The following is a 16650-nucleotide window of genomic DNA, read 5'->3' as shown; positions in this document are numbered from 1 at the left end:
GCCAACAACAAAATATGTGCTTTGGCTTATTAAGTAAACATCAATTTTAATTCGTGAATGTGATTTAAATATATCAAAATTACAAATTCATATGTCTTGTTTATTTTATTAATTATTTTAATCTTTAGATTTTTTTTATTTAGTCAATTTTGTTTTTTAATATATTTTTGTTTATTAATTTAATTTATAAAATTATTATAAAAAAATACTATAAATTTATTTACAATGTCAATATATATAATATTTATAGAGATATTAACCCACACGGATCAATTACTAAAATTGTTAGTAGTGTTATTTGAAAATATAGAAAATTATTTTATTAATATTATTTAAATATATAAAAATGAAAAAGTTATTACAAGTTAATATGTCGCAACTACGGATGGGAAGGCTAGGCTGTCCGTCAGGGGTATATGGTCTGACTTACTTATGTCATGACCTAGTCTGGCCTATTTAATAAAAATGTTAGGTTCATACTATTTTTAAAGTCTATTTATTTAAATAGGTCAGGCTCAGACTTATAAAAAAAAACCTATTAGGTCTGACAGGCCGGCATATATATATTTTATTATTTATTAATTTTATTTTTTATTATTGTATTAATAATAATATTTTTTATTTTAAATTCTATCAAATAGGCAATCACTGAGTAGTCATTTCATATTCGGTAGTCGTTCCATATTTGGTAGTTGTTTCATATTCGGTAGTCATTCAATTAGTCAATCACTCAGTAGTCGTTCCATATTTGTTTGAGAGGTAATAATATATGCGTTTGTTTCGGGAAAAAAATATCTATTATTTGAAATCAAAAATTATTTTTTAGGGTTTAAAGGATGTTTATTTCAGATTTTTAAAAAATTATTTTGTTAGATAAATTATTTTTTGTTTAATATATATAGATATGTACATTGATATTGGTATGTGGAGAGCATCACGTGGTATGATTAAAATATTTAAATGTTTTAATGTGAATAATGCTTTTAAATAGGCTTCCAAGTCAGGTCAGGCTTTTAAAAAAGTCAGGTCAGCCGAAAAAAAAAAGCCTATGATAGGCCATAGGCTAGACTTAGGCCTAAAAAATTAATCATAGGTCAGATTCATGTCTTTCAAAGTCTAGCCTTACTTGACCTATTCTCACCCTTAGTCACAACCTAAAGGACAAATCCAATTTAATGTCCAACAATAACTTCAAACAGCGCTACTTTGGAATATGAGATAAGTCTTAAAATCTTGATTCCCAAACCAGCCTTTGAAAAGCAAGCTTCATAATAGGTAGGAATGAGAATAGGCTAGGTCGTCCGTCAGGGGCCTATGGCTTGGCCTACTTATGGTATGGTCTGGTCTGACCTATTTAATTAAAAGACTAGGCTCAGGCTATTTTTAAAGCATAGTAGGCATGACAGGTCGGTCTATATATATTTTATTATTTATTAATGTCATTTTTTATTATTATATTAATAATAATATTTCCTATTTTAAATTCTATCAATTAGGCAATGACTCAGTAGTCATTTCATATTCGGTATTCGTTCCATATTTGGTAGTTGTTTCATATTCGCTAGTCATTCAATTAGTCAATCACTTAGTAGTCGTTCCATATTTGTTTGAGAGGTAATAATGAGTGCGTTTGTTTCAGAAAAAAAAAATCTATTTTTTGAAATAAAAAATTATTTTTTAGGGTTTAAAGGATGTTTATTTCAGATTTTTTTTAAAATTATTTTGTTAGAAATTTTTTTTTTGTTTAACATAATCACGAAATTATTTTTTGTTTAACATATATAGATAGATATGTACATTGATATTGGTATGTGGAGAGGGTATGAGTAGAATATTTACATGTTTTAATGTGAATAAGGTTTTTAAATATGCTTCCAATCAAAGCCAGAAAAAAAAGCCTATGATAGGCCGTATGCCAGACTTAGGCCTAAAAATTAATCGTATGTCAGGCTCAGGCCTTTCAAAGCCTGATTTGGCCTGACCTATTCTCACCCCTACTAATAGGGATGGAAATAGGTTACGCCGTCTTGTCTATGGTTTGACTTATTTATTGTCTAGCTTGATCTATTTAATAAATAAAAAATTAGGTCCAAGTTATTTTAAAAGTCTATTTATTTAAGTATGTCATACTCAGACTTATAAAAAACATATTAAGTCTGACTTGTCAGCATATATATATTTTATTATTTATTATTATTATTATTTATTAACAATATTGTTTTTTATTTTAAAGTCTATCAATTAAGCAATCACTCGGTCGTTGCATATTTAGTGGCCATTTCATATTTGGTGTAATTGTTCCATATTTCGTTGAGAGGTAATAATTGGTGCATTTGTTTCAGAAAAAAAAAAAAAATCTATTATTTGAAATCAAAAATTATTTTTTAAGATTTATACGGTGTTTGCTTTAGATTTTTTAAAAATTATTTTGTTAGAAAAATTAAGGCTTTTAAATAGACTTTCAGACCAGATTTTTAAAAAAGTTGGACAAAAAAAAAAACTATAACCGTAGATGTGACTTAAACTTAAAAAATTAATTGTATCCTGAGACCTTTTAAAACTTGGTTTTGTCCGGCCTATTCCCATTCCTACTTTCTGATGAGAAGTTCGGTACTCTTCTAGTACTTGCAAATCTCTCTAAGATCAATTGTTCGTTGCCTGGTGAAGCTTCTTCACTCCATCGATTTGCCGGCAGATTTGCGTGGAGTCTTGGTTGCGAGTTGCTTCCTTGAAGCCTTTCCTCCTGTTGACTTCCTTGCGGTTTGTTTGGTACTAGCCATTTGAAATTGGAAAATGTGAGAATTGCTTAGGGTTTAGAAATTAGATGAGAAACGTGCTAATGATATGGTGTTCTCATTGGTGAGAATGAAATGTGGGTTTAAGTATTTATATGAGGTGGAGAATATTGTGAAAGGGTGGGGCGGGAGTTTTTAAATGTTTTTTTTTAGTTTTTGTGATTTCATTGTGTTTTTCTTATGATCGTCGATGAGTGTGGTAATTAATGGATGTGGTGCTTAACTTACTAAGTTAACTGAAAAGTTAAGGTGGTGATTCTAATAGGGTCTAGCCTTTGAACGTGATTAATATATATATAGGTTAAATAATTTTTTTTATAAATATATTATATTTAGTTTTTAATTTATTTAATTTTTTTTAATAAAAGTCTTTTAAAAAAATTTATTAATAATTTTAATTTATGTTTTTAAATTAATTCATATGTATTTATGAATTTTTGAATGATTTTTTTCATATATATTTATAATGTTTTAAAAATTGTTTTCACAAAAAATTTTGAATTATTTAACAATGGATGAATTAAATATGATTTTTTAAATTTTTAACGCTTAAAAATTCATATTTAATTAATCGTTAGTTAAAAAATTCTAAATTTTTTAAAGATATATTATTATAAAGTTCTAAATATGTATGTAAAAAATTATTTAAAAATTAAATTAATTCACATGAGTTGATTTAAAAATAAAAATCAAATTTTTTAATAGAAAACATTTGAGTGACCAATGTTTGAATAAAAATTTAGAGGGACTAAAAATTAAATATAATATATTTATAAGGATAATATATATATATATATATATATGCGCGCGCGTGCGTGTCTGTTTTGTTGTAACTAAAAAGGATGTATTTAAAGTTAAGAATCATAAAAACACCTAAGAAAATGCGGGAATCCCTTTTAGTGCATCAAATGCGAGAACCCCTTCTAAACCTCCATTTGCATGGTGATCAAGGTAAAGTGGTATCAGGTACAACGTTCATACTACATAATATACAACCCATAGCCCTCTTTAGTGATTTGCGTGTGACTCAATGTCCCTTGTTCAAAGAAGCTTATGACTTCCTTCTCGTCAAATTTATCTTCCCAGTCAGTGTCAAATCTCATTGCCTCAGGAATTTTGGAGACTAGTATATTGTAGGAAAATATCTTCTTACTCATAGACGAATACATGTGGTGTGCCACTGTAGCCGTCTAGTTCATCTATTTTTGACATGCACAGGCACACGCTAAAATAACCACGCCTGATTGTTTCTTAATTGCATCTTTCAAAATAATCACTAGATCATAAACGATTGTTTGGATAATGATTGAAATAAAATCGATATTTATAAAACGAAAATTGTTTAATCTGCATAGCACGATAATTGATTCATTCAAGGACCTAATCAAATAGATCACTAGTTAATCGATTAAATTTAACACCTAATTGATTAGTCTGATACATAAAATAGACCTACTCTTTTAATATTAATTACATAATTGATTCATCTTGCACAATTTGTGAAAATACTAAACCAATACTGACATTTTTAGAATGTTTGGAATGAGTTATCCGATTTTTTTGGAGTTAGTTTTTATTCATAAATTGGTTTGATACACTCTACACGTAAAAGAGGAACATATGAGTTGAAAAAGGCATCCAACACTCTAATGAATGTCATGTGCCTTTAGATTTATTTTGTCTTGCTGTGATGAGTTTTTCACTTGTTTAGAATCTCAACTAACTTAAGATATTTTCATAAAAGTTGAAGGCATAGATCTTAGATTTGTTTTATAACATGTTTCATCTTCATTTGACACATACAATTCTATATGTCAACAAAACACAATGGAAAAGTCAAGATGCTAGATACAATAATATATTGTTGACTTGTAGTGGAAACTGGAAACTCCACCAACTTAAATATTGACAGTAAATTTTCCAATAATAGATTCAGTGTCATCATGTATGTCAAAATTATGTTTTACATTTATCATTTTGTATATATTTGTTGATTTTATAATTTTCAATGTCCACTAAAGATTTTGAATCACAAAATCATTTTGAAAACTTAATTTTATCACGCATAACATCAAATGCATTTAGAATATTTTTAAAAACAATGCGATACATTAGAAACAATTTTTCAAATACTAGAAGAAGTTAACATTAACATTATACAAATTAAATGTGAATCATTTAATTTAAAAATTGTAATAGTTTAATTTAAAAATTGTAAACATTTTATTTAATTTAAAAATTGTGACTGTAAATGTGAAGTCTAAATATGAACGCCTAGGAATTAAAATCATAATAATAAGTCACATTATAATTTATAAATAGTACTACTATTAAGTGCGAGTCAAGCAAGAGTTGGTCTTGGATTCCCACTACTCACCTCATGTAATTTTATTGACTTTTTGGCTTCTAATGTTAAATAGTGATCACTAGTATATCTTTTAATATTTTCTTCAATTTCTTACCGACATACACATTCAGGCAAGCTACAACTTTCTAATTCCTTCATCATTAAAAAATGAAAAAAAAAAATGACATGTACTAACTGATAAAAAAGTTTTCCATGTAATTCACAATCGCAATCACATATTTCAACAAAACATTCAACTTTTCCCATTTGATTAGTATAACCAGATACAGAGGTTACACACGGCTTTTACAGGGGCTCGATCCCTTGCTGCGTGTTTCTGAAAAAATGTTTTTTGTGTCATAGGAACTAAACTATTAGTATTTAGTTACATAATGTTCCAGGTTCAAGTCAATTGAAGATTATTATTATTATTATTATTATTATTATTATTATTATTATTATTATTATTATTATTATTATTATTAATTTGTTACATGTTACATGGCAAGAATTTGGCTCAATGATAGATTGCCACGTTACAAAATACAAAATGTAGTAATAAGAATAATAATACATACTGAATAAAATTTTCTCCTACTTATTTCTTCAGAAAATATATGGCAATCTGTTTCCTTAAACCTTAAAAAGTTAAAATATACGAAAATCAATATATATAAATAAAAAAAACTAAATAGGAGAGAGGCAATACTTTAGAGAATTAAATTGAGAGTTTATTTTGATTTACCGTTGATATTTTTTATCAATTTTTTTTATCTTTATTAGTTCAATGTTAAAAGGAGAACTCAGGATCAGTCGGACCCATGACCATTAAACTCAAACATGAATTCTTTACCAACATGCTACAGTAATTGTTGCCTTTTTTTATATATATAAATAATAGAGAAACTTATTTGTATAAAAAACAACTTAAAATTCAGCCACTGATCTCTAATTATGGTTCCACATTTGAATCTACATATAATATAATATAATATAATATAATATAATATAATATAATATAATATAATATAATATAATATAATATAATATAATAAACAAGTTTAATCTATTTTTTTATACATTGATGGTGTGAATGCATTCTTAAAAAAATATCATTATAACATTTGTGTAATTTTCCTCAACTCAACTACCTCCATAAAAACTTTCTCATAATTGTACCATAATTAACATTTAACAACACCACACTAATAGAACCAAAAATACAATACCCTCTCACTTTCTCCCATACAAGCTGAAATTATTAATTACTATAACCAAATCAAAAAAATAAACGAAACAATAAAAGAAGCGTGATTAGAAAGAAAGAAAAGAAAAATGACCATGGACCGAACTTCGTCACAGAGCAGTTCTTCAGACTCACCATCACGAGACACAAAAGTGTTATCAATCGAATGTTTCAAAGGAACTTCTAAATCGGATGAATGGAAAACCGATATGCTTCAAACCGGGGATATAGTCGAAGAACTTCGAGTTGGAGGCTCCGCTAACTCACTGATTCGGTTCAAATCGCCTTTTAAGAATGGTAAGAGCGGTGTCAACAAGATCCTTCTAGAGGCTTATAAGAAAAAAGACACTTCTATCCTTGTACGAGTTCGCCGTGGAATTGACGAGTTCGTTGAGTTGCAGGCTTGTATTGTTCCTAACGATTCTTCTGGAAAGAAGAACAACTATGTTCTTAGGTCTATTACTGATCCTAATTACCTTGTTGGCTTTTTGGATCGAACTGAACCTGAGTGCTTCCAACTTCAAGGTACTATTACTTCTTAATTTTACTTTTTCAAGTTCAAAACTATGAATCATAACACAAATATCAAAGTATTCTAATAATAATTTGAAAAAATAGAAGTAATCAATATAACCATGTGTGTAAGGATAGTATAAACACTCGCACACATTTAATTTGAAGTTTCGTGCTACATTGATTGAAATTGAATAGTTGAGTGATTGACTTCAACTTAGCATCTCCAAGTTAATTTGTTCTCCTCATTTCAATTTCAAGTTTTAATTTGCTTACGTGACTTTTTTGCAACGACCTTAGTATTGCAAATTAAGTTTTTATGAAATTAGATTAGTTAATGATCTTATTCTGCATATAGCATGATCTTTTAATTTTACTTTGGTGTGTTTTGTTTCGAGGTTGAATGAAACGAATGTATGTGTTGTTAAATTACTTTCAAAAATATAGAAACCATGTTATATTGATTTCTAATACTAGGATTTTGATGCTTTTGGTTGGTTAATTAGTCGGCGAGTGAATAGACAAATTGGTCATTGAAATTGTAAGCATCGATCGAATTAGTCATTGAATTTTGTAAATTGACAAATTCATCTATGAAATTGTAAAATGTCAATCAAAATAGTGTAAACTTCTGCCATTAGATATTTTAATGTGACAGTGTAATTGAAATTGTGGCTTATCTACGTTGATCTCACATCAATGTCATCTTTTCGGGGACAAATTTGTCGACGACACTTTGTCATCTTAGAGATAAATTTATGAGGAATTTTAATTGTCCATGGACTAATTATAGGCAATGTAGTCCATGAAAGATTTAAATTTCTTAGGAAAATTAGTCCACGTTGCGACTAATTATATTCAATTAACACGTCACATCATAATCTTTAAGGATAAAAATTTGAATATAGATTGCTTTGATTAATAGTATTTTACAATTTCAGGGTGTATTTGTCAAATTGTAAATTCAGAATTAATTTGATTTATGCTTACAATTTGAATGGTCAATTTGTCTATTTACTCATTAGTTGGCACAACTGCACATGGTAGTTACACAGTTGGTCTTTTCTGGTACAATGTTTTTCCTGTTGTTGAAGATTAGTTTGTGTAAAATAATTTTTTTTGGATGAGTTACACCTTACAACTAACAAGTACGGCTATAGCCACAGGAAATAGAAGTACAAGAACAAGGTACTGCGTCCTTGTTAAGGTTGGTCTTGCATGATCCTCAGGCAGCCCTCACCCCCCTCTCATTTGCATAAATGACACCGTTACCTTTTGTTTTTGGTACGTAGTTTGTTTAGTACTTGTCTCAACCTCACACAAATGTGAGGAACACGTCTTCCTAGTTTTATTATTAGGGACAAAATTCATTTGTATGCCCTTTTTTTTAAATGTAACACCATCGTGTCATATTAAAAGGCATCTTGCACCGGTGCGCGTAGATGCTTGAGACTAACTATTAACATCACTTATTTCTTTTAAATTATTATTTGTGTCTGTCTCAATATTGTATTTGATATCCATGTCTGTGTTGACAAATCACAAGTTATTTGATTTTTGCCATTATCTGACTTGATTGTATCTAGCCCAAGTCTCGAATCATAAATATCTACCAAACTTATTTATTTGAGAAATTAACTTCTCAACTAAAAGCTGCAAAACTTTTGCTAGATAAGTCATCAAGTTGCGTGGTACTCATGAGTTCCTTTTGTGTATGATATGGACATTTAGTTGGTTTGAAGAAAAGGAAAGTAAAGAAGCTGTACACTTGTGATTGTTGTTGCTTTATGGCATCCAGTAACATTTAATAATAACTATTGATATATACATGATACATTATAGTTATTAGCCTTTATTTAATGTATACACAGAATATACGCCTTTGGCAGTAACCAGTTCTATAATGCTGTTTTTGCCTTTGGTTTTAAAATTTTCTTATTTTCTTTTAAGCTTAGAGTATCTGGCCTCACTGCATTAAGATTTTTTAAACTAGTCTAGTGTATTAAAAATATAGTAAACTAAACTTCTATCCAGCAAAAAGTAAAAATAAACTAGCAGTAGAACTTTAAAAGATTCTGCAGTCTTGGGAGGAATTGCATTAACTTCTGAACACTTAAAATCTTAAAATAAAATAATAATTAAGGTCTTGTTTACTTTGAGAAAACATTTTTATTTTTATTTTCTAAAACTTGTTCTATTTCCATTTTCTAAAACTTGTTATTCAAACTTATCTTCCGACATTGTAAGCACTTATGAGAATGTCTGCAAGAGCTTATAGAAATAGCCTATGATATGTCCATAAACTGATTTTCCATCAGCTCTCCATGATAGCTTATGAAAACAACTTATAACTTATATAAAAACCATTTAACTTTATTTTATCTTTTGTTATAGAAGTGACTTACACATAAGCACTTTATATGGTAAGCGTTGATACTATAAGTGCATAGTTAACGTTTTCATCTTAATTTATGTTTTAAGAGTTGTACTGCTACATGACTTCATACTCTCCATTTGTGTATGCTAATTGTTTGCTGTTACTTTATTTGTTCAGCAATGCAATTACAGATTTTAAGTATTAGTTTATGATATATATGTTCATCTAATTTGTAATTCTGTAAATGATAAAACAAAACTGCACTTTTCAGCTTCAAGGACCAGTAGGATGGTAAATGAGCTAACAAAGACACGACTACAGGATGGATTTGTGTTCTATCCATGGGAGAGGAGGATGCAGGAGTTGCTATCAGTTCCAAATTCTAGCAACTATCTTTCCATATTACTTCTTCCCAAAGCTTCGGATAAGGTAGCTTCACGCTACAATGATGTGGAGGATACTCTAGCCAGGGCAAATGCATGGCTTAATGCAGCTCAAGCTTCAGGGGTCCCTATTGTCTTTATGAACATTCAAACTGAGTCTCTACTTACAAAGGTAAACTATCAATTCCCTAACCACATTTGATTGTGGCAGGATGTTATAAATTCAATGCCTTTATTACAGCTACCATATCTTTTTTTTGCATACTGATCAATTGAATTGTATAATTGATGCAAGGTCTTTCTTATCTTTTTATACTAGTTAAAACTTTTAAAGGAAAAATAGTTCAGGAGTCATACTTATTTATATGATATTGAGAAGAACCCAAATCTCACATTGAAAAGAGTTTATAAGTCCACAATTTATAATTGATGCAAGGTCTTTCTTATTTATATGTAATTGATGCAAGGTCTTTCTTATAATTGAATTGTATAATTGATGCAAGGTCTTTCTTATTTATATGATATTGATACTCCACAATTTACAAGTCATTTTTGTAATGATGAATTAGAATCAACTCAAATTCTGAGACTGTATCAGAATTAATTGCCGTTTCTATTTTATTTGTCCGACAGATATCTGGAGAGACAGCTTCTTCCACCGTAAACGCAGGGTCGTTATCCGACTTATGCAACATTGCGAATGCAAGCCTTTATGGTTTTGAAGATTATCACGGAGTAGACATTGGTGTTGTGAGAGCAATTCGACTATGGTATGCTCCAATTGGTGGAGAATTCTCAATAGAGATCAAACTAAGAGATGATGACACAAAACTTGGCTTTGCCATTAGTCGTACAGAAGAGGTCTATCTCTCTCTCTATTGATTTTGAGTTTATGTACTTACATAAACACTTGTAAGACTCTTTAAGAGAGTTTATGAAAATAACTTCCGACATATCCATAAATTGTTTTCAGCTTATTTCCATAAGCTATTCATGATAATTAATGAAAATAACTTATAAATTATATAAAAACAGCTTATAACTTATAGAAATACTACTATATAAGTTATACTATAAGCACTTTATTAAGTTGTTTTAAAGATACTCTTGTATTGTTTCAAGGTTTCATCTAATTAACCATTTTGTGATCAACAGGGTTTTATTTTCATCTCATCATCAGCTATTGATGAAGGTAAAGAAATTTCACCAGCCACACGTTCAGGACTCAGCAATCTCTACAAACTAGCAACAGAAACTTCAAGACTATTAGTAGTTTCAAGGATTTCAAATCAAAGAGTGCTTCCATGGATGGTATCTTCAACAGGAGCAATTAGATGTTACGACACCGTTTCATTGAGCCAGAAACTCTCCTTGCATCGACACACTAAAGTTCCTATTCTCCTTCATGTCTTCCTTTGGGACAGATCAATGGCTACTTCAAGTGTTGAAAGTACTAGTACAAGATTGAGATCCTTGTCTCCTTCTGTGTTGCCATTACCATCTGAAGTTGTTCAATTGTCACACCATAGAAATGAGAAACAGATACAGCCATTGTCCTGTGAAGGATCTGATGCTGGTGATATTAGTTTCAGTGATAGCTCTCAGCTTGAGAGACACAGTGCAGCTGGAGATGTCTCATTCAGATTCCAGGATTTCTCATTGTCCTCCACAAACTAACTGGGTATGAATGTGATGATATTATACATAGTAACATAGCAATATCACGCATGCATGTTCCTTTTCTCTACCTTGTTGTACATAACAGGATGTATACTATATTGCTTTGGTCTTGAGGCTTTTAATTTGTAAGGGTTAGAGTTTGTTTTGTTTCATTAGCTTTCAAGTTTCAACTAACTGGTTGGTCTCGAGTGATTAATAAATTTCAGTTAAGATCATTTTGATCTAACATTATTTAGTTCGAATTCTGAGTGAAATAATCTATGATCAAACTTATATATCTCAACCGTACTTTAAATTGCCAGAACTCATTTCTCCCGAAATCTGGAGTGCTAAGAAAGAAAATAAAATAACTTGTTTACAAGTAGAAAAGGCAGAACAAAGCTTCTAGAATTGCTTATTGAAATTATGGGCTATGGCCTTTGTCTTTTCTTTATAATTTTGAGCGATAATGAGTGTCACTAGATGAATGTGACTACTATTTAAATAGAAAGGAAATTTCTGCTCAGGAGCTACTGATTTGAAAGAAGCAATAAATTATTCAACTTTTGAAAATGGTTGGTCTGCCGGCGCCTACAATATAATACTTATAATATTTCATAAATTGGGTTTCTACTTGATGAAAGACTTGTTGATGTTGAACTCCAAGGATATTCTACTGCCATAGTCAATGAGAATATTTGGGCCTACCGGTTGCTTTTTGTCAAGGTAGTTGCTCAAGCAGCCCACAAATCTTGTCAGGATACCGCAGCCTCCCTTCTGGAAGTGTAAGTTTTAGTACATTACACTACCGAAAAAGTGTTTCTGGTAGTGTATTTAGGGGATTAGATGAATAATCACTTTTTGTCAATTGTTTTGAATTTATTTAACAAACTTTTTGAATGAATTTTGAACGACACTTAATTAAACTCCTTAAACTTATTTTTTAAATAATTTTTTAATTAAGTTGTTCATTTAAACCCGATTATAAGATTTACGACTCATTTACGAATATTACATACAAAAAGTATTATGTTTCAAATCTTGAATGCCAAAGATTGGATATTCTATTAGTATTACATGTGATTTGAACTAATTTAAAATTATTTTATTGATAGGATGTATGTAAATTTCATCATATATTTTTATCAGAGGTTTTTTCCATGATGTGTATCTCTTATAATTTAAATCTATATGTATAAAAAGAATCTTAGATATCATATCGTAATCAGTTTACTTTAAGAAATAAGACAATTGAACATTCATTTCAGCTACAAGAAGGGGTTCAATTTTTAACACAAATGCTTTTACACAACTTGAAACACATGCAAATAATATTTGGGTCACAAGTCACAAGGTTGCAAAGGTTACTTAGAAATCAAGGTTATTTAGAAGAAGATTGAGCGGTGTAAAACCAACCATGCACTAAGACTTCTGAGTTTCTTGTGCAATAGTTAAACTTTAAAATGCAATCCATATACACTCTTCATGTTGATAACATGAAAAGATTGATCTATAGTGAGATACAAATTAATCTTTTAAATAATTCTTAGAATTCGTAGAATTTGAGTTGAGTCTAACACAATTCTACAAACTGACTTGTAAGGTGAAAACTATTCACCACTTATTTATATTTTGTCAAACTTTATTTGATTCAATGTAAAACTCTCAATATAAAACTAAATTAGTATGCAACTTTCTAATCAATTTAACAAAACACAAATAACTTTTTGAACAAATACCTCAATAATTTGTTGAGACAAAAACATATCAAAAGTTACGTTCTTTTTTTTTTTTGCATATGTAGATGAAATGGTAAATAAACTCGGACACAACTGTGAGGTTTCAGGTTCAAACTCGAAACATGATATCCAACTTAATAATTTCGACATTTGCTAGTTGAGCTAGATTTTATGAAAAAAGTTACGTCATTTTTATTATCTTTGACAAAATATGCATAGAAACCCAATAACATTTTGTTGGTTATACAATTCACTGTGCAATTAGATATTTGCCACTCACGGTGCAGCGACATCTCATGTGAATCCAAACAACGATATTTCTACTTTGTTTTCTTTATTTTTGTTTCACATAGATTTCCCTATCAAATATCATATTTGAGGCGCATCAGACACTAAATGTGAATTTTTTTCAACATAAATTTAAATTTAAAATAACCACATTGCAAAAGTCTAGTATCTTCTTTTAAACCGAACTCCGTTGGATTTCCACTCTATATACACTATTTCACAATATGTTTTTTTTAAAATGGAGTGATATATGTACAACTTTAACTTTTCTACACTCATTTAATATAATTTTTTCTCTACACCATCGACATATTACATTAATATCTCTATTTCTTTCTCTATAGTGGTCCATTGGGTATATCCACCAATTATTTTCCTTTTTTAAATTTCGACACTTCTTTTATATTTTATTTTTCAAGACAGCTCTTTTAACTACAAATATGTATTTTTCGTTAAAGAGAAGCTATACAATGTGTTTGACGAAGATTTTCCACCAGAGTCCAGAATCCAAAGAAGCAAAACAATAGTGTCCCTTGTCCCGTAGCTAGTAACAGGTCCCCACGGCGACAAAGTTGTCACGTCCCTACAACCGTACAATTCGTGCCTGTCTCCGTGAGCTTCACTCACTACAAAGGATACTGATTGCTAGGGTGATAATTGTCGCATCTCACTGACATAATTATTGGGTTAATTAGACAAAAATAAATTTAAATTTAATTTTGAGGCATTAATGTTTGTTATTATTTTTTGTATGAATCAATAACAATTGAGCCACCGTACAAATTATGAAGAGAATAATGTCATTAATTTCTACTCAATGATGGATTTAGAGATTTTGATTAGTGGAGACAATATTACATACTACAAGTATTTATATAAAAAATACATCAATGTATTAGGAAAATTTTGAAAATTACAAAATTATATAATTATGTATCAAAAAATTGAAGATGCAAATTATAAATTCTCTTTACGTATCTTCATATATTAAAATTATTTTTCAACTTCAATATAAAAAATCAATATTTCTATATGTGATCAAACTACCATTCAATAGTTTATCTCTCACACTATTTTATTTATTTTTTTGAAACATTCAAAGTTCTGTAATTGGTTGTTATGTTAGTAATTTAACTTAAGTTCTCCAATTTTTTAAGTCTTACTTCAATCTAATTAAACATCCATCCACCATTCAGAGTGTTGTATATTACATTAGGAAATGTTCGACAATATGTTAATCAATATACCCTAACATCGAGCTTTTTTAGAAAGTACTTTTTTTCATTTTCTCTGTTACAAGTATGATCATAGAGCTATTTGATTTGTCAGGATAAAAATTATACTCCTAATAAATGAATACGTCATTTTAAATTTCTAATATTTTAATTTACTTATAAGAATTTTCTATAATTTAAATACAATGATGTCCGAGTGAGACTGTAATAGAAATTAAAATGATCAAATTTTTTATTTTCACAAACCAAAATTAGTACCCTAATTTCACGCGTGAATATTGTTTACTCCTACTTAGTGTTAATTGTTGATAACTGAAATTGAGTCACATAAGATAAACACAATATAGATAATCACTATTAAAACTCTATCTTTTTATATTTTTTATATTTTGCATTTTTAATACTGGCTCAGATTACACTAGAGGGACTTTCCATGTGAGAATCAAAACTCTCTTGACAACTTTCTACCTTACCTATAAGGGTAGCTTAGTGGGTGTACCTTGCAAATATTCGGCACATTTTATTTTAATTAACGTTTAGGATATATGTGACGTCATTGATGACATGGTCCTCACTTAAATGGATCTGGACCCACAGTTGGGCCATTAGAGATAGTGACTTGTCCATTGCCTCCAGCTGTGTCATATCCATCGGGCCTTTTTCTTTCCAAAGCATATAAACTCACATAGGCCAAAAACCCATTTACCATTTAAGTACACGTATACCCAACCACGTTATTTTCTTCAAAATGTCAATTATTGGATGCCAATCAAGGAATGAAAAGGAAACCACTTAGCTGTATGTATGAGTATTAAATTACCAAAGACAAGATACAAAGATGATGAATAACTAATAAATTAGCTTTGGAAAAAATATACTAATACTTTTTTATCAACTATACTTGAGTTGAGAATAGACAGAAATCTGTAATACTATCTCCTTCTTTAATTATAAGTTTCATTGTTTTTCTTAACATATATTTAAAAAAAACGTAGATAGTAAGTTGAATATGTTCATTTTATGTGTTAGTCTTAAAATATATTTTATATATAAATGTATTTAGTTTGACTTTTATTTTTCAAAATAAATTAGTAGTATTGATGAGATATATTTGAACAAAAACAATAAATGAACATACTAATTTAAAAGAATGTGACAACTTTTTTTCATAAATAATGCTTATTATTAGGGACAAAAGTAGTTCAATATAATAATGATAAGTTCAAATAAGAATACTTCAATTCAAATTTATGGCCATTAATTATTTCTTCATGTATGTATACTATTCAACCTTAAACATTAGTATACATGACTAGAAGAGGGCAACATTGTCCCATAAATACCGTTCAATTGATTTGCAGGAATTGGATTACATTATTTTTTAAAGATAAGGAGTCTACAATATAACTTTCTTTGACAACTCAATTTGCTTTTATTGAACACGCATTAAGATCTTCAATTGATTCAAATTTGATTATTAAGAGACACGTCTTAACAAGTTTTATAAAATTCACATATAGCATACCAATAGAGAAATCTCAACTTTAAACTCAAGTAATAGGCTCATAGCTTATGCTATAAAAGGATTTAACCAATTGTGCTAACCCAATAGCCACATATATTAAGATATTAAGATCATCAAGGATAAAAAGGAAGAGTAAATAAAAAAGTATATAACAAAAAAAAAATTGTCGGTTTGGGTCCCCTATGTTTCCACGTCATTTTTAACGTTAAATGAAACCATCATATACAATCAATTTGATGTTCCTCCATAACCAACACTCCATCAAAATGCAAAATCCCCCAGAAATGGGGGCCATTAAGTAGAGTAAAGGCATATAAAATTTGCTTCACCAAATTTTGTACACAATGCTTTGCATATGTGACGTGACATAGTACATCAAATTTTATATTATCTTTAAAAAGTCAACTTTTATGATCACCACGGAAAAAGTGGCTACAACATAAATAATTTTATATCAGAAAATTAAGCTGCTCTCTAATTTCATGACCAAATTATTATTACAAAATCTGTACAAAGTTTGATTCAAAAGTATATCATCTCTCT

The 16650-nt window shown here is 29.2% G+C and overlaps 1 protein-coding gene across 1 annotated transcript; it reads left to right on the top strand.

Annotated features, from left to right (window-relative positions):
• The first annotated feature begins 6337 nt into the window (after positions 1–6337).
• On the top strand, positions 6338–11583 carry LOC101497986 (uncharacterized). The gene is made up of 4 exons (XM_004507058.4): positions 6338–6913; positions 9550–9833; positions 10295–10522; positions 10817–11583. The coding sequence occupies exons 1-4, from the start codon at positions 6478–6480 to the stop codon at positions 11336–11338; spliced, it is 1470 nt and encodes a 489-aa protein (XP_004507115.1). The 5' UTR covers positions 6338–6477; the 3' UTR covers positions 11339–11583.
• The last annotated feature ends 5067 nt before the right edge of the window (positions 11584–16650 follow it).

The sequence above is a fragment of the Cicer arietinum genome, chromosome 6 (genome assembly GCF_000331145.2).
Source record: "Cicer arietinum cultivar CDC Frontier isolate Library 1 chromosome 6, Cicar.CDCFrontier_v2.0, whole genome shotgun sequence".
NCBI lineage: Eukaryota > Viridiplantae > Streptophyta > Magnoliopsida > Fabales > Fabaceae > Cicer > Cicer arietinum.
This window is presented reverse-complemented; position numbering and strand designations above follow the sequence as displayed.